Here is a 22,900-nt window from a genome sequence, read left to right as displayed (position 1 = left end):
GCTGGGAATGTGACTTAGTGGTAGAGTGCTTGCCTAGTATGCATGAAGCAGGGTTCGATTCCTCAGTGCCACCGTAAACAGAAAAATCTGAAAGTGGCACTGTGGTAGAGAACTAACTAGCCTTGAGCAAAAGAAGCCGAAGGACAGTGCTCAGGCCCTGAGTTCAAGCCCCAGGACTGGGGGGGTGGGGGGAAGAGGGGGTAAGAAGAAGAGTCCCATGAACATTCTTGCCAAAGCTGGCTTCAAGCCACAATCCTTAGATCTCACTTCTTCAGTAACTAAAATTACAGGCACCTGGCTTAGCCAATTTTTTTAAAATACCAAAAACTGGTAAGATATACCCATATTAAATCTAAGAAAGGTGGGGAAGATGACAGAAAGGGTGACACTGACCAAGATGTAGTCATAACCTGACTTCTAGAATTGAAACCCCTTTGTACAACTATTTAATAAAAATATTTTTAAAAAATCTAGTAGGTAAACATCCTCACCTGTACCAGCGTCTGAAACTGTTGCCACTGTTTATCTGATAACTCAACAGGCAGACACAATAAAAGTTCAACACAGCTTCTAAAAACAAAAGTTGGTAAGGATACAATTATTAAAATTCATAATAAAATAAATCCAATAATTCTAATATCAGTAGATTCCCAATAAATCTATTTTAAGTTAAATTATGAAAAGGCCTGAAATATAATGCTTAAAAAAAAAGGCTAAATGTTTTCTGAATTTACTTTTTAAAGGTTTACTCACAATGCCAAGCGTTCCAGAACCAATGCTACATTTTCACATTCAGAGGTAAGATAAGGTCGAGCTTTAACATAACTTTGGATAGCCACTGTGTATACCTCCAATAAAGGTAAGGGATCTTCTGAAGTTTTCCATTTCTCTGCATATTCAAGGAGTGTCTGTTTTGGAAGAAATAATAAACTTATTCAAAATGTAAATCAAAATATACTGACTAATCAACTTTTTCTTCCTGTACAAAAATGTTATTTTTGCTTTGTTCTTTTGTTTTGTTTGGGGTTTTTTTTGTTTGTTTTTGTTTTTTGCTGGTCTTGGGGCTTGAACTCAACTCAGGCCCTAGGTGCTCTTCCTGAGCTTATTTGTGCTCAAGGCTAACGCTCTATTTCTTGAGCCAGAGTGCCACTTCTGGCTTTTCCTGAGAAGTTTGTTGGAGATAAGTTTCAGAGACTTTCCTGCTTGGGCTGGCTTTCAACTGTAATCTTCAGATTTCAACCTCCAGCGTAGCTAGGATTAGGTGTAAGCCACCAAGCACCTGGTGCTTTGGTTGTTTTTTCAAGGTAGGTTCTCTCATGCTTATGTTTGGGCCCAACCTCCAATCGTGATCCTCCTACTTAATAGCCTTCCCACTTAGCACTGAGATCACTGGCTCAGACCATTATGCCTGGCTTATTGATAGAGATGAGGGTTTCACTAACATTGTGTCCTGAATAGCCTCAAATCACGATCCTTCCAATTCCACCTCTGAGGTAGCTAGGATTATAGTAATAAGCCACTGAACCCAACAAGGCTGGATTGACTGACTGACTGATGACTCTAGGAAGTGAACCCTGGGTCTTCCACTTGCTAGGCAGGTACTTTACCACTCAAATCTTTCCTCTAGCCCCCTCTTGCACCTTATTTTTTCAGGCATGGGGCTTAAACTCAGGGCCTGGGCGCTGTCCCTGAGCCCTTTTCACTAAAAGCTAGTGTTCTACCACTTTAAGCCACTTCTCCACTTCTGGTTTTCTAGTGGCTAATTGGAGAGATAAGAGTTTCACAGAGGGGGGACGGGGGAGGCTGGGAAGTGATGTGAAGGGTAAACAAAGGAGGAGGTTGCAATGCTTGGTAAGAAATGTACGCAATATCCTGCCCATGCAATTGTAACCCCTCTGTACAGTATGTTCACAAATAAAATTAAATTTAAAAAAAAAGAAAAAAAAAAGAGTTTCACAGACTCTCCTGCCCAGGCTGGCCTTAAAGTGTGATCCTCATATCTCAGCCTCCTTAGTATTTAGAATTACAGGTGTGGGCTACTAGCACCTGGCTGCACTTTATTTTTGAGGTAGGGTCTCACTCTATGCGCAAGCCAGCCTGGGCTGTAATCTTCTTATGTGTGTTTCCCAAGTCACTCGAGATAATAGCACAAGTATTGTAGTGAGATAACAAGTATGAACCACTTCACCCAGCCATTGGTTGAGATGGAAATCCCACTAGCTTTTATGCCCAGGATGACCTCAAATGATGATTCCCAATTTCTGCTTCTCAAGTAGCTAAAATTATAGAGAAGCTGGCTTTAAATAGTACAAGTATTACCTGTTTTCTTCTCTAGTCAGAAATGCACGCTCTTTCCAAATAATTACTAAGGTTTCAAAGTTATTTTAAAAAGAAGACACCTGGTAAAGCAATAGTTGACCAAATATACAGAGAGAAATACTTAAATTATGTTTGCTATTGTTTATAGAGCAGAAAATGTGAAATGAATCACATCTGACCAGCAAACACATGTACTTTCTCAGTTCATAAAAGAAAATAAATAATATATAACAAAGTTTTCTTTTTGGGTGGTAGTTGGGTTTGAACTCGGCCTCACACTTGCTACGCACAGATGCTCTGTTTCTGAGCCATACATCGATCCCTCTCCCCCACAGCTTTTGTAACAGTTATCTTGAAATAGGATTTCTTTCCCTTTTTGCCTAGGCCTGTGCTGCCCTGCCAATCCTATCTTATACTTCCATGTGTAGCTGGCATGACAAGTGCGCAGGCATGACAAGTGCGCACTACCTTGTCCAACTTCTACTGAGATCAAAGTCTCACATTTTGCTCAGGCTGGCCTAAAACCATGATACTCCCAATATGAGCCTTGAATAGCTAGGAATACATATAAACTATTGGGCCCAGCCATAACAAATTACTTAACACTAAAAATATCTTACTCGTGTCTAGTAATCTCCAAATAACAGTAAGTAATCGGAATAAGAAAGAATTGAAAAATCTGGTAAATTAAAGGGCAACATAATAACAACTCACTTTTTTAATAGCCATATAAGTCACAGACTCTCACTCAACACCCATCTTTTCTTTTTCTTTCACTTTAAGTTAGTGAAGGAAAATACTGGCCACTGGGATAACTAGAGAAATGACAAAATAACTACAATGTTGAGTGGGGTGGCAGGGGTATTTCACTAGATGTAAGTAAAAACCAACTCCAACAATAAGAACACCAAAAAGGGCTAGGAATGAAGCTTAGTGATACAGTGCTTGCCTAGCATTTATGAAGCCCTGGGTTCCTCAGTATAACACAGAAAAAGCTGAAAGTGGCACTGTAGCTCAAGTGGTAGAGTACTAGTCTTGAGCAAAAGAAGCTCAGGGATAGCACCCAGGCCCCGAGTTCAAGCCCCAGAACTGGCAAAAAAAATATATATATATGCAAAGTGGAAGCAAATCTTTCTCATTTATCCATGAAAAAAATTCAAATATTTCCCGGATGATTCCTGAAATCAACTTGCTTTTCAGATCTTAACATTGACCTCACTTCATAGTCCCATTATATTTATAATTGTTATGGTACAGAATACAATCTGTGAGGATAAAAAGAATCAGAGGTAAATTCTCTAGTCCTAACCAAGTGGAAATACCCAGAAATCCAGAGGTAAAACTATTTCTGAACTTTCAACGAAGGGTAGAGGTAGTAGTACTAAGAAGGAAAATCGGAATTTCTATGTAAATGTATTCTCTAATGAGTTACAGGATGAATGGCACTGTAGTGCCATGGAAAATGAGTTGAGGCTGACTTCTGCAAGATTCAGAACTGTAAATAGAGAAATTAAATAATTTTTTCCTGCCAAGTCATATCACTAAAGTGGACTCACTCTTGAACAATTCTCACTTTTTAAAAATACCTACAATAAAGAATAAGTTTACATTTCTCATGATCTGAAATGGTTATACTTTCCAATCTTTTAACCAGTAACATTACATCATTTCAATGACAATGACAAATATGTGGAAAATGAAAAAATTATCTTGCATGTTGACTTTGATTATCATGGTTATAAAATTAAGTGAATCAAACTCTTCATTGAGCTAATATTAAATAAAAAGACTATATAAGAAAACATAGATGTCAAAGATGCATCTATTTGGTGAAAGGGAAAGTAAATTTCACTATCAGTCTTTCAAGCTTGTGCCATGTGCATAAAGGTGTGGTACAAGAAAAAAATGTGTTTTTTTTCAAAATTCAGTTTTTGGCACAGACCTAAAATCCTTGAAATAAACTAAATGTGATCAGTGTACTACATGTTACTAAGATAATTTTTGACCGGGGCACCTACATAGCTTCAGGGTGGGGTGTCATGACTAGGCTGAGACTTTCAGCCCTAGCCTCTGGAAGAAGGAGCTAAGGGATTGAGTTCAGTCTCTAATAATGAACATTAATGAATTATATCTATGTAATGAAAACTGTATATAAACTCCTAAACAATAGGGCTCAATGAGCTTCTGAGTGGCATATATGCATGTGTTGAGAGGTTGGCATATCCCAACTCACAGAGACAAAGGCTTTTACATATACTTCTGGCTTTCTCATATACTTCTGGCTTTCTCATATACTTCTGGCTTTCTCTATATACTTTTCATTAAATTATAATAGCAAACATTGTAATTTCCTGTCATATCGTATCTAAATGAGAGGCAGAGGCTGTAGGGATCCCCATCTTTGTAGCCAGGTTTGGCAGAAGTACAGAGAACCGGGGGTCCTAGTACTCTCAATTTGACAAAGAGAGATTGCTTTGTGAAAGTGAGCCCTTAAGCCTGCAAAGTCCCACTAACACCAAGAAATGAGTGTCAGAATTGAACAGAATTGTGGAATGCTGGTGTGTGATTGATGAGTTAGAGAAAATCTGTGAAAACACTATGAAAAGCAAAACTCAACAGAATATAAAACTGAATTAGCTGAATGCAGTGGCATGTATCATGGTTTAAAATCCTAGCTATGAGGTGGCTGACCCCAGAGGATCTCATGAACTGGGAGTTCAAGACTGGCCAGTTCAACATTGTAAGACTGAACTTAAAGTTAAATTAGGGCTGGGATGTAGCTCAGTGGCAAAGCGCTTGCCTAGCAAGTGCAATGTCCTGGGTTCAACCCAGTACCAAAAAAGAAAAGACAAAAAAAAAAAAAAGTTAAATTAGTTGGGTGCCTGTGGCTCACATCTGTAATCCTAGCTACTCAGGAGGCTGAGATATGAGGATCATGGTTCAAAGCCAGACCAAGCAGGAAAATCCCTGAGACTCTTATCTCCAAAAAACCATAAGAAAACCAGAAGTAGTGCTGTGGCTCAAGTGGCAGAGGACTACCACTGGGACAGTGCCCAGGCCCAGAGTTCAAGCCCCAAGACTGACAAAAAATTAATTAATTAAAAAACATAAAAGGATTATTTCAGGGGCTGAGGGTGTGGTGGAACAGTGTTTACTCAGCATGTAAGAGGTCCTAGGCCCAATGATATGTGTGTGTGTGTGTGTGTGTGTGAGAGAGAGAGAGAGAGAGAGAGAGAGAGAGAAGAGAGAAAGACAGAGAAGAGAGAGGAGAGAGAGGAGAGAGAGAAATTAAAAAGCAGATAAAGCTGGGAGCAGGTATTTCATGCCATCCTAGCTACTCAGGAAGCTGTTCTGAGGACTGAGGACTGAGGTTCAAATCCAGCCTGGGCAGGGATGTCCATGAGACTCTTATCACCAATTAACCACCAGAAAACCAAAAGTGGTGGTGTGGCTCAAAGTGGTAGAGCAGAAAAGCTCAGGGACAGTATCAGGCCCTGAGTTCAAGCCCTACAACCAAGGAGGGTGGGAGGCAGGGAGAGAACAGGTAATGAATTGATGATGGTTGATTTTAAAGCTAATATGAATCAATTCTCCAAAGCTGAAGAATCAATCCAGAGACCCAGGGCCTTTTTTCTCAAAAGTGCAAAGCCATGTAGAAGAAAGAAAAAAAATATGAAATAAAATCTGAATTTTATTTACAAAGGAGGACCCAAAGCCCTACATTTTTCTTATTAATATTTTATTCCCATACCCTTTTAAAGAAATAAATTTCTCTACCTCTCTGTATTTATATTTACAGAGAGAGAGAGAGAGATGAAAGTCATGGTTTAAAGTATTATTTAAAGAGGGGATGTAGGGGGGGAGATAGTAAGGGGAAACAAAAGAGGAGACAACAATACTTGATAAGAAATGTACTCATTACCTTGCTCATGTATTGTAACAATAAAAAAAAAATACAAGTGTAAAAAAAAAGAGGGGATGTGGGAGAAATGGTAGAGAGGACAGAAGAATAGACCCTCAAGTGACCCTATCATGTATATTAATTAGGGGACAAACCTGGAATGGGCAAAAGAAAAACAAGCATAAGGTAGGTTATAGTGGGTTGATCCATCCCTAATAATAGTTTCTCCACATTTTTTTCTTACAATTCCCCCAAATCATTCCCTATCCCAAATAAAATTTGATGTTAAAGATAAACCAAATATAGATGTATGGTCCACAAACAATTGAACTAAGTTTTTTGCTCTCTAAAAGCCAGGTTTTACCCCACTGGGAAGAAAAATGCACACTTTTAATAGTTGAGCTTGTAAGATGACTTCTCACAACTTAAATCAGTAGAGACTCAAGGATTCTCTGGTGGAAAAGATAGTACAGATTGACTTTCAGTAGCTTCCTTCATTTCCCTCAAGGATTATCAGAAGAGAAAACAAAACAGAAATGAAGCCACAGAGGTGTTTAATTTAATGAACACAAGGATTAAGTTACTTATTGTCCTATGTAAATATAAGACTAGTGGATTGTAGGATTCGTTTAGTGTTATACTCATGTTCCAACTTACATCTAGGATTCTCCAGACTGTAGGTTAGGTTCATCTGGAGTGCAGGTTCTCAAATATTTTAGTCTCATGACTCTATACTTCCTAAGAATGCCACCACAAATAGACATTCTTAATTAAAGCTGTATTTTCTTTTTCATTTTTTTGTGCCATTCATTCCTGGAGCTTGAACTCAGGGTCTGGGCTCTATCCCTGAGCTACTTTTTGTTCAAGGCTAGCGCTCTACTACTTGAGCCACAGATCCACTGGAGATAGGAATCTCATGGATTTTTCTGCCTGAGCTGGCTACAAACTGTGATCCTCAGATCTCAACCTCCTGAATTGCTAGGGTTATACGTGTGAGCCACCAGCATGCCCACCAAAAGCTGTATCTTCTAAGACACAATTAGTGAGAATTATGACACTGCTTTACCTTTCTCTTTGCATTTCTCAAATCTCTATAATCACTTAACAAAAAATAAGTATTTTCTTCAAAATTCTATTCTATACCAATTAAAGAAGGCAAATACTATCTTATAGCTTTAACCTTTACTCCAAACCTCTGGCTCATGCATAAGTTATTTACATTCATTTTGTTGGGTGTGAGGGCCCATGGCTGTAATCCTGGCATTTAGGGGGCTGAGGCAGTAGGGTGATAAGCTCATGAACTATTTAGTGAGACTGGGTTGGAGACGTAGCTCCAGGGTAGAGCACTTGCAACTCTGGATATAATATCCAGTGTTATAAAAACAGAAATCATTTTCTAGTTTTCTGTAAGATTAATACAATGGACACATACATTTGATATCCTGCATTTTCCAGACTTCATTAAAACTACAGTAATTCAATACAGTCAAAAGAAACAGGAAAACAGGGTTGCGGGGAAGAGAAATAAAAGATTTTAAATTGGAAAGCAGGGAGCTAATGGTACTCAGGGGTAAAAAGTGTGCTTGGTATATGTAAGTCCCTGATTTCAATCCTCCAGAGTCCCCTAGAATAACAAGAAAGAAACAAACAAAAGGCCCCCAACCTGAAAAGTAATATGATTACCACTCTATGAACACTAACTCCTAAGTAGGTTGTATTTTTAAAGGAGGTGGGCAACTCTTCAAAAATACCATAGGATTCAAGAATTAGGAGCACTAGGTCCCTCTAAAATGAGGGAGAAGATGGGGACAAAATGAGAGGATCAGGTCAGGCACCAATAGTTCATGACGATAATCCTGGCTGCTCAGGAGGCTGAGATCTGAGGATCACAGTTCAAAGCCAGCCAGAGCAGGAACCTCCATGAGACCCTAATCTCCAATTATTTATCGAAAAAGCCAGAAGTGCAGTGGTACTCACTAGACACTATGCTGAAAATGAACTAAACAACTTGTGGGTGGGGATGGGAGGGAAAAACTGGGAGAGAGCAAGGCAAGGGATGACACTGTCCAAAAAGAAATGTACACTTTACCTGACTTAGGTTAACTGTAACCTCATTGTACATGACCTTTACAATAACAAAAAAAAGTTAAATTAACGAAGAAAGCCAGAAGTGGAGCTGTGGCTCAAGTGGTTGAACACTAGCCTTGAGTAAAAGAAAACCTTTATATGTGGCTTAGTGGTAGAGTGCTTGCCTAGCATGTATGAAGCCCTGGGTTCAATTCCTCAGTACCACATAAACAGAAAAGGCCAGAAGTGGTGCTGTGGCTAAAATGGTAGAGTGCTAGTCTTGAGGAAAAGCTCAGGGACAGTGCCCAGGCCCTGAGTTCAAGTCTCAGGGCTGGAAAAAAAAAGAAAGAAAGAAAAAGAAGAAAAGCTTTAGGGACAGAACCCATGCCAAGTTTAAGCCCCAGAACTGACAGGAGAGAGGAGAGAGAAGAGAGGAAAGGAAAGAGAAGAGAAGAGAGAAGAGAGGAGAGGAGAGTAGACAGGAGAGGGGAGGGGGAGAAAAAAGTGGGGGCATTAAGTAAACTTTATATCTCAACTAGGTCCCTCCCTCAAGCCCTTTGCTCCAATGTTTTAGTTGAATATTTTTTGGAAAACTCAAAGAGGGAAAAACCCTCTGAGATTCTGATACCCGTAAAACCTGCTAAACTCTCTTAATGTAGATTGTAATAAATGCAAAATATGGCCTTGGAGTTCTCACTCAGCAATTGTAGTGGCATACGTTTAAGTATGTATGTCAAGGGTAGTGAGACACCAAGAAACTTTCTAACAATGTGAGATGGAAAGAAAAGGGGATACTGAAGGGGAGAAAATAACGTCAGTGTGCAGAGATGATGCAGGGATAAGACAAAGACGTTAAGAAACTATTTCAGCCTGGCACTGGTAGCTCATGCCTGTACTCAGGAGACTGAGATCTGAGAACTAAAGTTTGAAGCCAGCTGGGGGAAGAAAGTCCATGAGATTAACCACCAAAAAAAAGAATAAAGTGGAGCTGTGGGCCAAATGGTAGAGAGGTAGCCTTGAGGAAAAAAGCTCAGGGACAGCATCTAGGCCCTGAGCTCAAACGCTAGCTGTAGGGGGATGGAAGGGGACCAGGGGGAGATTGAGTCCTCAGCACAATTACTGGAAGTGGGCTTATACCAAGGTACTTTCCCTCCCCACCCCAAAAATGCCAGAACTCAGCTGAATGCTAGTGGCTCATGCCTGTATACTTAGCTACTCAGGGGACTGAAATCTGAGGATTGTGGTTTGAAGCCAGCCTGGTCAGGAAAGTCTACAAGACTCTTATCTCCAATTAATAACACACACACACACACACACACACACACACACACACACACACACATGGAGCTATGGCTCAAGTGGTAGAAGTCTACAAGACTCTTATCTCCAATTAATAACACACATACACACACACACAGGTGGAGCTATGGCTCAAGTGGTAGACCACTAGCCTCAAGCTGAAAAGGCGCACACACACACACACACACACACACACACACACACACACGTGGAGCTATGGCTCAAGTGGTAGACCACTAGCCTCAAGCTGAAAAGGCGCACACACACACATACACACACACGTGGAGCTATGGCTCAAGTGGTAGACCACTAGCCTCAAGCTGAAAAGGCGCGCACACACACACACACACACACACAAACACAAACACACACACACACACACACACACACACACACGTGGAGCTATGGCTCAAGTGGTAGACCACTAGCCTCAAGCTGAAAAGGCTCAAGGATAGTGCCCAGGCCCTAAGGTCAATTCCAGGACCATTAAAAAAAAAAAAATTCAAGCAGAAATTAACAAGTAACTTTGATGGAAAGTGGGTAGCAGCCTTCTCAACATCAATACTGGAACAAAAGGAAAATCTAGCACTGTATTAAAAACTAAGGGGAAATTACATCTGTCTAACCATCATAAATATGAAGATAGAAACTCATTTTGAGAAATCCAAGTACTCAAAAAATTCACCCTCTAGGCACTTTCCCCCCACCCTCCCAGGAGGCTACTGAAGGAGGAATTTCACAAAAATAGTAAGCCAGGAAAAATGTGGAATACTACCCAGAAAAAATGGATACTATCCCAGGAAAAGGGAATCTAATATACAAGAAAGGTGGGATTCTAAGATCCCAGGAAAGTACCTCAGAATAACACATCAGATAGCTTTAGGAAAAATGTCTTCAAGGTAAGGTGATAAGGTGATAAGATTACCTAGGTGCTTGAATAGGCTGAGATTTGTGCTTGAATAAGCTGAGATTTATACCATAGAGGACGCATTTTAATTAAATTAGTGCTGACAGTGATACTCACTAGACACTATGCTGAAAATAAACTAGACAATTTGTGGGTAGGGATGGGAGGGAAAAACTTGGGAAAGAGTGAAGGAAGGGGTAAAACTGTTAAAAAAATTGCACTATGACTGATTTAGAACTGTAACCCCTTGTACATTACCTTTATAGTAACAATAAAATATGCATTATTTTACATTATTAACATTACTTACATTATTTACATTATTGATGCATTATTAACAATAAAAATGCATTAATAAAAAATAAATTAGTTTAAGCTAGGTGCTGGTGGCTTACACCTATAATCCTAGCAACTCAGGAGGCTGAGATCTGAGGAGCATGGTTCAAAGTCAGCCAGAGCAGAAAACTCTGTGAGAATCTTATCTCCAATTAACCATCAGAAAACTATAAGTGGAGCTGTGGCTCAAAGAGGTAGAGTGCTAGCCTTGAGCAAAAGAGTTCAGGGACAGCACCCAGGCCCTGAGTTCAAGCCCTATGACTGACAAATAATGCTAAATATAAAGAAAATTAAACTAAGGAATTATTCCTTAACTGTCTTTAAGACCATTCAAGTCTAGAGAAACTTGCACTCATTATTTTTTTTCAAATACAAATAAAACATTTATACAAACTGACTACAAACCAGGTCATAGACATAACAGAAAACAATATATATTTCAAATTCTTGAACACAGTGCAATAAAGTTAGACACTATTAACAAAAAGAATATCCTTAACAAAGACAAGCATCACTTGAAATTTTTAGATGTGCTAAGTCATAACAGGAGGAATCATAAACCAGAATATTCAGACGCAAACTTCAGGATAAACCCAAAATACCAAAATTTGTATGCTGCAGCTAAAATCATCTTAAGAGAGAAATATAAACATGTAAATGCTTTTACTGTTGTTTCTCCTGTAATTTTAAGACACACACATATATGTATATGTGCACATAAGTTGTTCCAATACTATATGAGACATGAATTCCCTGGTTGCTTATATGTTTGGGGGGAGAAGAGAATAAGAAATATTAGGCAAAAGCGAAAAATTAGCCAAATGAACAGAGCTATGTCAGAATATAAAAAATGTACATTCAATTTAAAATATACTAACCACCTCAGTTCACCAAGTTTTATTAGCAATACTCTTCTGTGCCCGGTGTTAACAATTTTCTGTCCAATTTCAGAAATCTCCTTCTACAATTTCACAGTAACTCACAAACTGCATCCCTTCTATCAGTCACACACTTTCTATGTCTACTTCCACAAATTTCCCATCTTGTCCAAAATCTTTTTCAAGCTATCCTATTTCCTGCAGTGCTTATATATTTCATAGTCACTTATTGTTTCTTTTCAATGTCATTAGTGCAAACAATGCATACAAAAGAAGTCCATGAGAAGTCACTGGAGAAACTGCATTTGGATCCAAACTCAGTATTAACTGTAATTCTACTCAAATGTAAGGGTTAAAAAGTGTAATTTGAGCCAGGCACTAATGGATCAGACCTGTAATCCTAGCTACTCAAGAGGCTGAGATCTGAGCAAAATCACCTGGGCAGAAAAGTATTATGAAAGTCTTATCTCCAGTTAAGCACCGTTGCCCTGCAAAAAGAAAAGAGGGGAAAAGATGGAGAATAGAAAGAAAGCCAGAAGTGGAGCTGTGGCTCAAGTGGTAGAGAGTCAGCCATTGTGGTTTGAAGCCAACCATGCAGTAAAGTCTATGAGACCCTTATCTACAATAAACTAGCAAAAAAAAAGCCAGGGGTGAAAAAAAGGCCTTAAGAAAAAAAGTTCAAGCCCAGCGATAATGGCTCACACTTGTAATCCTAGCTACTCAGGAGCCTGAGATCTGAGGATTGTGGTTCAAACCCAGGCCAGGCAGGAAAGTCCATGAGACTCTTACCTACAATTAACCAACAGAAAACCAGAAGTGAGCTGTGGCTCAAGTGGTAGAGTGCTAGCGGTGAGCTGAAGAGCTCAGGTACAGCACCCAGGCTGAGTTCAAGCCCCATAAATAAATAAATAAATAAAATTTTTTAAAAAGCAAGCAAGCAAGCTGGAGGGTGGGGGGAGGGGCATGGCCACTGGTGGCTCATGCCTGTAATCCTAGCTATTCAGAAAGCTGAGATCTGAGGATCACGGTTTGAGGCCAGCCCAGGCAGGAAAGACCTAGACTCTTACCTCCAATAAGCTACTCAGAAAAAGCTGGAAGTGGCACTGTAGGTTAAGTGGTAGAGTGCTAGCCTGAGCACAGAGAGGCTCAGGTGACAGCACCCAGGCTCTGAGTTCAAGCCCCAGACCTGACCAAAAAAAAAAAAAAGAAAGTTCAGGGTTAGCACCCAGGCCCAGAATTCAAGATGCCAGGACTGGCATTATGGAAAAAGAAAGTGTAATTTGTCTTTTGTGTCTTTTCTCCTAACCCTGCAAACCTAGATTCTAAGCAGGCTCTCTACCACCCAGTTATACCCCTAGACCACAAAAAGCATAATAAGCATTCATACTAAAAAAAAAAAAAAAAAAACCTAAGAATAAATTTAACAAAATGTATTCTGAAGCTGGGCATCCATGCATTACCCTTGCAAACCTAGCTATTCAGGAGGCTGAGATCAGAGGATCACAGTTTGAAACCAGACTAGGTAGAGAAGTCCTGGAGATTCTTATCTCCAATGAACCACTACCAACAAAACAAAAGCTCTAAGTTGAGTTGTGGCTTAAGTGGTAGAGTGCAAGCCGTGGGCAAAAAAGTTCAAGGACAGTGCCCAGACCCTATACAGTTTTATATTTTTTTAATTTTAAATTTTTTGTAAAGGTGATGTACAGAGGGGTTACAAATACATAAGGTGATGAGTACATTTCTTTTTGAACAGTGTTACGCCCTTCCTCATTTTCTTCCACTCCCCCCAGTTCCTTTCCCCCAAGTTATAAAGTTCATTTTCAACATAGTGTCTACTGAGTATCACTACTGAATTGGTTCCTTTGTCCCGCTGTTTCTGATTCCCCTTTCTTTTCCCCAGGTCAAATAAACTTATATACAAGAAAAAGGGTACAGAATTTTTTTTTAAATGGTGACAAGGGAATAAATTAAAATTTAAAAAAGAAAAGAAAAAATAAATAACTGCAAACATTATCATTTAAAAAAACTGCTATTGTTTCTAACATATTTATAAGATGATTTCTTTGTTGCTTTGTATGTCCCTCGCCCAGGGTATAACCCCTGTTTTCACTGTATTTGATGTTGGTATAATTTGTGGAGGGGAAGGGAAAAAACAAATTGTTTAAATAGGGATACAGGTGGACCCACTGCAACAATGAGATGTACAAGATGTTATGTAGAAAAACGAACTTTACAACTTTGGCATGAGAAGGGGAGGGGCAGGGATGGTAACAAAGGAGGAGGCAACAATGCTTGATAAGAAATGTACTCATTACCTTGCTCATGTAATTGTAACCCCTCTGTACAGTATTTTCACAATAAAAACAAAACAAAACCTTCTTGGGCTGGGAATGTGGCTCAGTTGTAGAGTGCTTGCCTTGCATGAATGAAGCCCTGGGTTCGATTCCTCACTATCACATAAACAGAAAAGGCTGGAAGTGGTGCTGTGGTTCAAGCAGTAGAGTGCTAGCCTTGAGCAAAAAGCAGCTCAGAGACAGTGCCCAGGCCCAGAGTTCAAGCCCCAGGACAGGGGGAAAAAAAAAAACAACAAAAACCAACCAACCAATCAACCAACCCACCCTTTCTTGTTTCTATTTCTTGGGAGTTCATTTCAATAAGCATCATTTATATGGTCATATGAACATAGCTATTGAGCCATTGTGAGTCTCTCCTAGATTATTCTCCTTTGTTCTCACTATGTGATACTTAAAAGTGCTGTTTAATTAATCATTTAATCATTTCCAAATGTAAGTATTTGTCTTTTACTATGCACTGGATTAACTTGTAGATTTATAGACATATTCTAATTATTACAAATGATGGAAACCATGCAGCCTATGTTTCTTTGAGCCTGGCTTACTTCACTTAATATAATTTGTTCCAAGTCTTTCCATTTCCTTATGAATGGGGCAATGCTATTCTTTGTAATAGAAGCATAGAATTCCACTATGTATATATAGCACATTTTCTGGGTTTAAGCCCCACTACTGACCAAAACAACAACAACAACAAAAAGCCAGGCACCAGTGGCTCACGCCTGTAATCTTAGCTACTCAGGAGGCTGAGATATGAGGACCACAGTTCAAAGCCAGCCCGGGCAGGAAAGTCCGTGAAAACTTTCACCACCAGAAAACCAGAAATGCACTCTGGCTCAAGTAACAGAGCACTAGCCTTGAGCTGAAGAGTTCAGGGACGGTGTCCACACCCAGAGTTCAAGCCCCACAACTGGCAAAAAACAAAAACAAAAACAAAAAAACCCTAATCTTTGTAAAATAGTTATTGTCATCCCTAAGAATGAATGGTAGTCTAGCCTTGGTATCTCATGACTGTAACCTTACTCAGGAGGGCTGAAATCTGATTATTATGGCTAAAGTCCAGTCCATGAAGGAAAGCCTGTCAGACTTTCTCCATATAGCCACCAAAAGTGGAGCTGTGGCTCAAGTGAGAGTACTTCAGCTTTGAGCAAACAAGCTCGAACTCAGTACCCAAGCCCTGAGTTCAAGCCCCAGGACAAGGAGGAGAAGAAAGAAAAAAAGAATAAGCTGTAGACTATAGTCAAAATCTAATTAAATGGCTAATATTTTCTTTTACTCCTCCTCTATTAGTCACTTATCTTCTTTATCTTTATTATTCTATCAAGTTTATTTTTGTTTTCCATACATCAGAGCTCAAAGTTTTTGACTGTGAATACTTTGCCTGTGAATACTGTTTAGTTTGCCACATTGACATGTTCCATTTCTCCCTAGTTAACCCTCCCACCTGTTCCCATCCCCCAATAAAGGATAAGATCTTTAGATTCTAGGGCAGACTATTCAATTTTCCTACACTTATTCTCCTTTCTCCATTAGATCTTTGAGATGTTTCATCCCCCTTTCTGATGTCCTCATTTCAGCTCCCTTTATGGCTTTCTATCATGCCTCAAATTTCCAAAGTTATGGAGTATCATTAATTCCTTAGGATAAAAAAATACTAAATTTGTGTATACATGTATAGAAAAAAGTTCTGCTAAAACAAATTATTCTATTTAATGTCTCCTATTTAAAAAATCTTTAGAACTCACTCTTGGTAAATGCATTTATTTTTAATCTATTTAAAGAATCTTGGGAAACTAAGGTCCTCACTCAAGTGGTAGAGCTTTATTTTTTCTTGTCTAGCATGTGTAAGGCCCTGGGTTCAATCACTAGACACATACTTACATAACAAAAGAAAGCCATCCATGTTACCAAAAGCAATCTTCAGATTCAATGCAGTATTTATCCAAATTCTACTAACATTGTTCGCAGAATAAGAAAAAAACCAATCCAAAAATTCACATGGAAGCATAGAAGAATTGCAAAAGCAATTCTAAGTCAACTAGATCACTGCTGGAAATACCACAAAAAGTACACTATAAAGCCATAGTAACAAAAGCAAACAGCTTGGTACTAACACAAAAACAGCCTTGAAGACAAATAGAACAGTATAAAATACTCAGAAATATAACACAGCTACAGCCAGGATAATATTTGGCAAAGAAGCCAAAACCATCTATTGGAGAAAAGATAGTCTCTTCAACAAATGGTGCTGGGATAACTGGTTATCCACTTGCAACAGACTGAAATTGGACCTCTATCTTCCACATTGTATCAAAATCAAGTGCAAATGGACCAGAGTCCAAACTAAGACCTGAAACTTTAAATTTATTACAGGAAAATGTGGGGGAAACTCTAGAAGCTATAAGTACAGGTGAACATTTTCTGAGTAGGACTCCAGGGTGAGAACTGATAAATGAGACTGACTATATCAAATTAAAGAGTTTCTGCAGAGCAAAAGAAACAGTCTCTAGACCCTAGAGACAACTCACAGAATGGGAGATTATCTTTGCCAGCTATTCAACAGATAAAGGATTAATATCCAGAAAGACAAAAAACTAAAACATCAAGTGAAACAAGTCAATAAATGGGCAACTGAACAGTTCTCACAAGAAGAAATACGAATGGCTAGCAAATACGTAATGATCTACATTACGTATTTACATACGTATTTTATGTATGTAAAAACTACATTAAGATCCATCTTCTCAGCCAGGTGCCGGTGGCTCACGCCTGTAATCCTATCTACTCAGGAGGCTGAAATCTAAGAATAGAGGTTTGAAAGCAGCCCAGGCAGGAAAGTCTATGGGACTTATCTCCAATTAACCATTAGAAAACTGGAAGTGGAGCTGTGGCTCAAAGTGATAGAACACTAGCCTTGAGCAGAAAAGCTCAGGGAGAGCAACAAGGCCCTCAGTTCAAGCCCCAGACTGACCCCCCCCCAAAAAAGTCTCAATGAAATCTGTTAATCAATAGGGGGTGGGAAGAGGCAAGGAATGAGAAACCAGATGGCAGGTAGGGAGGTGTACTTTAGGCTAACAAGGAGTATAAAAATGATGACTATGGTCAAAGTTGATTTTATCTATAAAAACCAGAACTTAGCTGTTGAAAAAGTTTGGGGAAAGTGATAGAAGGGATAAAATGGATTGATTGGAATATATTGTAAGCATCTGTGGAAATGTGTCACTAGTCCTGGGTCTTGAGCTCCAAGCTGGGTGCTGTCACTGAGCTTTTGTGCTCAATGCTAGTGCTTTACTACTTGAGCCACAGCTTCACTTTTCGCTTTTTGGTGGGTAATTGGAGATGAGAGTCTTATGGACTTTCTTGCCCAGTTGGCTTCAAACCATGAGCCTCAGATCTTAGCCTCCTGACTTGCTAGGATTACAGGTGTGAGCCACTAGCCCCTGACTTGCTTTTTATAACTTATTAATATAAATGGGCCTCTACCAACCATAACTTCATTGGTCCCTGGTCTACCAAAACTCTACAGGCAGAATATGTATTTGAAGTCCAATTAGAAATTATATATATATATATATATATGTGTGTGTGTGTGTATGTATATGTGTGTATACATGTATATATGTGTGTGTGTATGTATGTATATATATATATATATACACACACACACACACATACATATACACACACACACATATATATATATACCTTTGAGCCACAGCACCATTTCTGACTTTTTGGTAGTTAACTGGAGATGAGAGTCTTACAGACTTTCCTGCTATAGCCTCAGATCTCAGCCTGAGTAGTTAGGGTTACAAGTGAGAGCAACTGACACTTGGTTAAAAACAAACTCTTAAATATACTGTTTTCTTTATAGTGGTGAATAGCGGAATTCAAGAGGCAGTGGAAAATAAATAGGCAATAAATATATGTTGTACCTTTCCAAGAAATCTGGCAATGAAAATTAGAAAAGAAGAGTTAAAACTTTCTTCAGGATAGAAGTTTCAACAAATGTGAACACAAGGAGACAGAGGGAGGGTGAGATCTGAAGATACTCAATCAAGTAAAAAGAGGAGACATATGAATGTTACCTAATCTAAAGACAAGAGTAATAGAAAGAAAATAAGGAAAGTAGAAAGGTTGGAGGTGATTAACAAGTAACAAACAGAATAGCTCAATAGCTATGTACATGTGACCATATAAGATGACGCTAAGCGACAAAAGAGGTTTTTCTTTGTTGTTGTTTTTAATGTACTATGTGATTTTTTTTTTGTTTCCTTTGTATGTTCTTCCCCCTATGGTATATTCCCTGTTGTCACTGTATTTGCTTCTGGTACCCTGGTATAGTACATGTTTATTTGAATTAGGAAAGGGAAGGGGAACAACAGAATGGTGAGACAAAAAACAAGGGGAAAACCAACACAACAACGATATACACAAGACAATATGCTGAAAATGATCTGTACAACTTGGAGGGGTGAGGGAGTGGGGGAAGGGAAAGGAGAAAAATGAGGGAAATGTACTTATTACCTTACTTATGTAACCTTGACAAAAAAAAAAAAAAGTATGGGGCTGGGAAGGTGGCTCAGTGGTAGAGTACTTGCCTCTCATGCATAAGGCCCTGGGTTTGATTCCTTAGCACCACATAAACAAAAAAAGCCTGAAGTGGCATTGTGGCTCAAGTGGTAAGAGAGCTAGCCTTCAGCTGAAGAGCTGAGGGACAGTGCCCAGGCCGAGTTCAAGTCCCACAACCGACAAAAAAAAAAAAAAAAAAGACCCACTAGGAAACTGAACACCATTTTTTCCAAAGAAAGACAATGAAACCTGGAGATAAAAAGATGAGGAGGGGCTGGGAAGGTAGCTCAGTGGTGTAGAGTGCTTGTCTGGCATGCATGAGGCCCTGGGTTCAATTCCTCAGCACCACATAAGCAAAAAGAAAAAAGCCGGAAGTGGTGCTGTGGCTCAAGTGGTAGAGCACTATCCTTGAGCTGAAGAGCTGAGGGACAGCGCCCAGGCCCAGAGTTCAGGCCCCACGACCGGACCCAAAAAAAAAAAAAAAAGAAAGATTCTCCTTGTTTCTGCAAATGCAGGGATAACAAGTGTTTACCCCATATCTGTCTCTGCCTTCTGCTCTCTATCTTCTGCCTCTGTCCCTGTCTTTCTTACTTGAAAAAGCACTATTCAGACAAGAAACTGACTATTTCACTATGATTAATGTTCTTTTATGAAGGGAAATCTCACATGAGCTCCTCATAACTGCATTAGTTGCTAATATTTACTCTAATTTCAGTATAATAAGCAAAGAGCTCAGTTGTGCTTTATAGTTGTTTGGGATATTTTGTTTATATGTGCTGGTCCTGGGGCTTCAGCTCAGGGCCTGGGTGCAGTCCCTGGGCTTTTTGTGCTTAAGGGTAGAGTTCTATCACTTGAGCCATAACTATACTTCCATCACTTCATCATTTCCATCACTTTCATCATGTCACCATAGCTCCACTTCTGGCCTCTTGGTGATTAACTGGAATAAAGTCTCATACAGACTTTCCTGTCTTGTACTGGTCTTGAACAGAGATCCTTAGGTCTCAACCACTGGAGTAGATTGGATTATAGGCATGAGCTACCAGAGCCCAGCAAGCTTTATAGCTTTAAAGTAGATGTAATTTTAACTTCAGGACTTACATGAGATGAGAGGCAAAACAAAGCAAAGCAATCCTGACATACCACCAGAAGTAATGAAGTTGGGATACAAACCATAGTTATCTATCTATTTTTTTTTGGTCGGTTGTGGGTCTTGAACTATGGCCCGGGCACTGTCCCTCAGCTCTTCAGATCAAGGCTAGCACTCTACCACTCAAGCCACAGTACCACTTCCGGTTTTCTGGTGGTTAACTAGAGATAAGAGTGTCTCAAGGACGTTACTGCCCAGGCTGGCTTTGAACCACAATCCTCAGAGCTCAGCCTCCTGAGTAGCTAGGATTACAGGCGTGAGCCACTGGCACCTAGCTCATAATTCATATTCTTAGTAACTATGTAATCCTATATTTCTTCTTTCCAGCCACTCAATTCTACATTTAAGTGTTTTTGTCTTTTGGACGAAGGAAAGCTCTGAATTATAATGCCAGCAATCTTCTACTGGCATATCCATATTCATCCATGGAAACTTGCCTCATGCTGGAAAAAGCACCCTTAATGGATTATTATTATTATAAAATCCAATTCTCTAAATTAAGTTTCAAAGAAGCTGCCACTGAGGTAGAAAAACAAAGACTTTAGGAAATTTTACAAACCAAATCAAAGTTAAAAGCAAATTCACATCAGTTAAGAAAAAAAGAAGCCCCAAGACTAGGACTAATAGGTGCTATTATTAGACTGAAAACTAATCACAAAATTCAGACCAGATTTAATATTAAGGTCAAGAACTATGGTAAAATAAAGAGGTCATTCCAAAAAATTTTCAAAGTCATAGTGTTGGGATAGGTCGTTTTTCCCTCTTTTAAAGACTGAGATTAGGGCTGGGAATGTGGCTTAGTGGTAGAGTGCTTGCCTACCATGCATGAAGCCCTAGGTTCAATTCCTCAGTACCACATAAATAGAAAAAGCCAGAAGTAGCGCTGTGGCTCAAGTGGTAGCCTTGAACACAGAGAAGCTCAGGGACAAAACCAGGGCTCTGAATTCAAGCCCCAGGACTGGCAAAAAAAAAAAAAAAGATTAAGATTAGAAAGCAGGAACAGAAATAGCTTTGCCAATCTAAGAGAAAAGTGAGAGGGGTCAAGAAATAAAGTGATACTCGAGGGAAAATGTAAATATGTTTATAAAAGTGTCCAGAATTACAGTGGGGAATAAATGGTCTTCCCCACAGAGACTAGGTTTGACTATGCAACTTATGGTAGCCATTAATAATGTGAATGGCTTACAAAGGAAAGCACCAGGACAAATGGAACTTACACTCTTCCTGCTGAAAGAAAGAAACTCTGGCTACCTAAATAAAGGACAAAGATAAGAGTGACAAATAGCCTAACTGAAGAATGACAAATAGCCCAACTGAGTGCTGTTGCCCAATTCCCCTAACAACACACACGTAAGGAAGATCATTCAGCCCCCAATGTGCCAGTGTACCTGTAGATATGTGTACAGGTACAGTGTACCTGTAGTACTGAGGTTTGAACTCAGGGACTATGGCTTGCTTGGAGGCATGCACTCTACCATTTGAACCACACCTCTACCTTTATGCTTGTTTCTCTTTTGTTGGCCATAGGGCCTGAACTCAGGGCCTGGGTGCTGTCCCTGCTAGCTCAAGGCTAACACTCTACCACTTGAGCCATAGCATCACTTCTGGTTTTCTGGTGGTTAATTGGTAAGAGTCTTACGGACTTTCCTGCCTGGGCTGGCTCTGAACTGCAATCCTCAGATCTCAGCCTCCTGAGTAGCTAGGATTACAGGCGTGAGCCACCAGCACCCGGCTAGTGCTCTACCACTTTGAGCCACAGTTCTACTTCCAATTTTCTGGTGGCTATCTGGAGATAAGATTCTAAGAACTTTCCTGCCTGCAGTCCTCAGATCTCAGCTACTCTCCTGAGTAGCTAGGATAATAGGCGTGAGCCACTAGTACTCATATCCTATGTTTCTTTAAGTGCTGGCAGTGGGGCTACGTGCACTCAGTGGGCTTTTTCAATCACAGCTGATTCTCTACTACTCAGTTCCAGCTGAGACTTGTCTGTCAGTAGAAGCTTCAAAACTTTTTAGATCTCAGCCTCCTGAAAGTCAAGGATTATAGGTATGAGCCACCAGCACCAGACCCCTCATCTCCCCCCAAAAGACTTTTAAGTTACTAAGTTTTGTAGTCAAGCAAAGCTTGGTGAAATTTAGCCTTTGTTAAAACTGGCATAAGCATACTCTGGAAAGTGGAATTTAATATTTCTAGTATGCAATCATACTAATTATCAACATTTTAGAAAATATTTCCCATGAGCATTATCTAAACTTTTAAAGTTTAAATGACTTATTATTCCCTCAATACCTAAAGTAATTATCACTAATTAACAAGCAAGTCATCTTTTCTTCTGATTTAATGTGTCCTACAAATTAAGATAGCCTCTAATATTAAAAAAAGAAAAAAGTCTAGCTTCAAACATTTCCCCCCATGACTAAATCTAAACAAAATATGGATACACAAAAAAATCAACTTGAATCAAACTAATGAAACAAATATGAAGAGATGTTGGAATAAAAACCAGTAACAAATTCTACAATACAAACCAACAGATTCATATTACTAAAATATAATTTGAAGCCAAGATTCACTTGTAATTACAGGCTCACACGCGTAATCCTAGCTACTCACCAAGCTTAGATCTGAAGATCATGGTTTGAAGCCAGTATGGACAAGAAAGACTGTGAGACTCCTGTCTCTAACCACCAAAAAGCAGAATGTGGAGCTAAAGCTCAAGTAGTAGAGTGCTAGCTTTGAGCAAAAGAGCTCAAGGACAACACCCAGGCTCCAAGTTCAAGACCCAGGACAGAAACACAAAACCAAACAATCTGAAAATTGCGTAGCACTCAACAGTTCTATTTCTTATACCAAGAAGGGACTATCAATGTTTAATAAGATAGTGAAATCTAGTTCAAATCTTAACTCCTCAATAAAGCCTTCTCTGTTAGCCCAGTATAACTATTTTGAATTTTTGAAATTAAAATTCTTTTTTTTTTTTTTGGGTCCGGTCGTAGGGCCTGAACTCTGGGCCTGGGTACTGTCCCTTGGCTCTTCAGCTCAAGGCTAGCGCTCTACCACTTGAGCCACAGCACCACTTCCGGCTTTTTTCTTTTTGCTTATGTGGTGCTAAGGAAT

The 22,900-nt window shown here is 39.4% G+C and overlaps 1 protein-coding gene across 1 annotated transcript in view; it reads right to left on the bottom strand.

The window, feature by feature from the left end:
* The window catches only part of Znf292 (zinc finger protein 292), a 71,152-nt gene that overhangs the window by 37,424 nt on the left and 10,828 nt on the right, over positions 1 to 22,900 (bottom strand). Inside the window, exons 2-3 of the mRNA XM_013032866.1 lie at positions 754 to 908; positions 492 to 570 (exon numbers count right to left, since the gene is read on the bottom strand). Coding sequence (XP_012888320.1) covers positions 492 to 570; positions 754 to 908 — 234 coding nt within the window. The remainder of the gene's footprint in view (positions 1 to 491; positions 571 to 753; positions 909 to 22,900) is intronic.

The sequence above is a fragment of the Dipodomys ordii genome, unplaced genomic scaffold, assembly GCF_000151885.1.
Source record: "Dipodomys ordii isolate 6190 unplaced genomic scaffold, Dord_2.0 Scaffold158, whole genome shotgun sequence".
In the NCBI taxonomy this organism is placed as follows: Eukaryota; Metazoa; Chordata; class Mammalia; order Rodentia; family Heteromyidae; genus Dipodomys; species Dipodomys ordii.
This window is presented reverse-complemented; position numbering and strand designations above follow the sequence as displayed.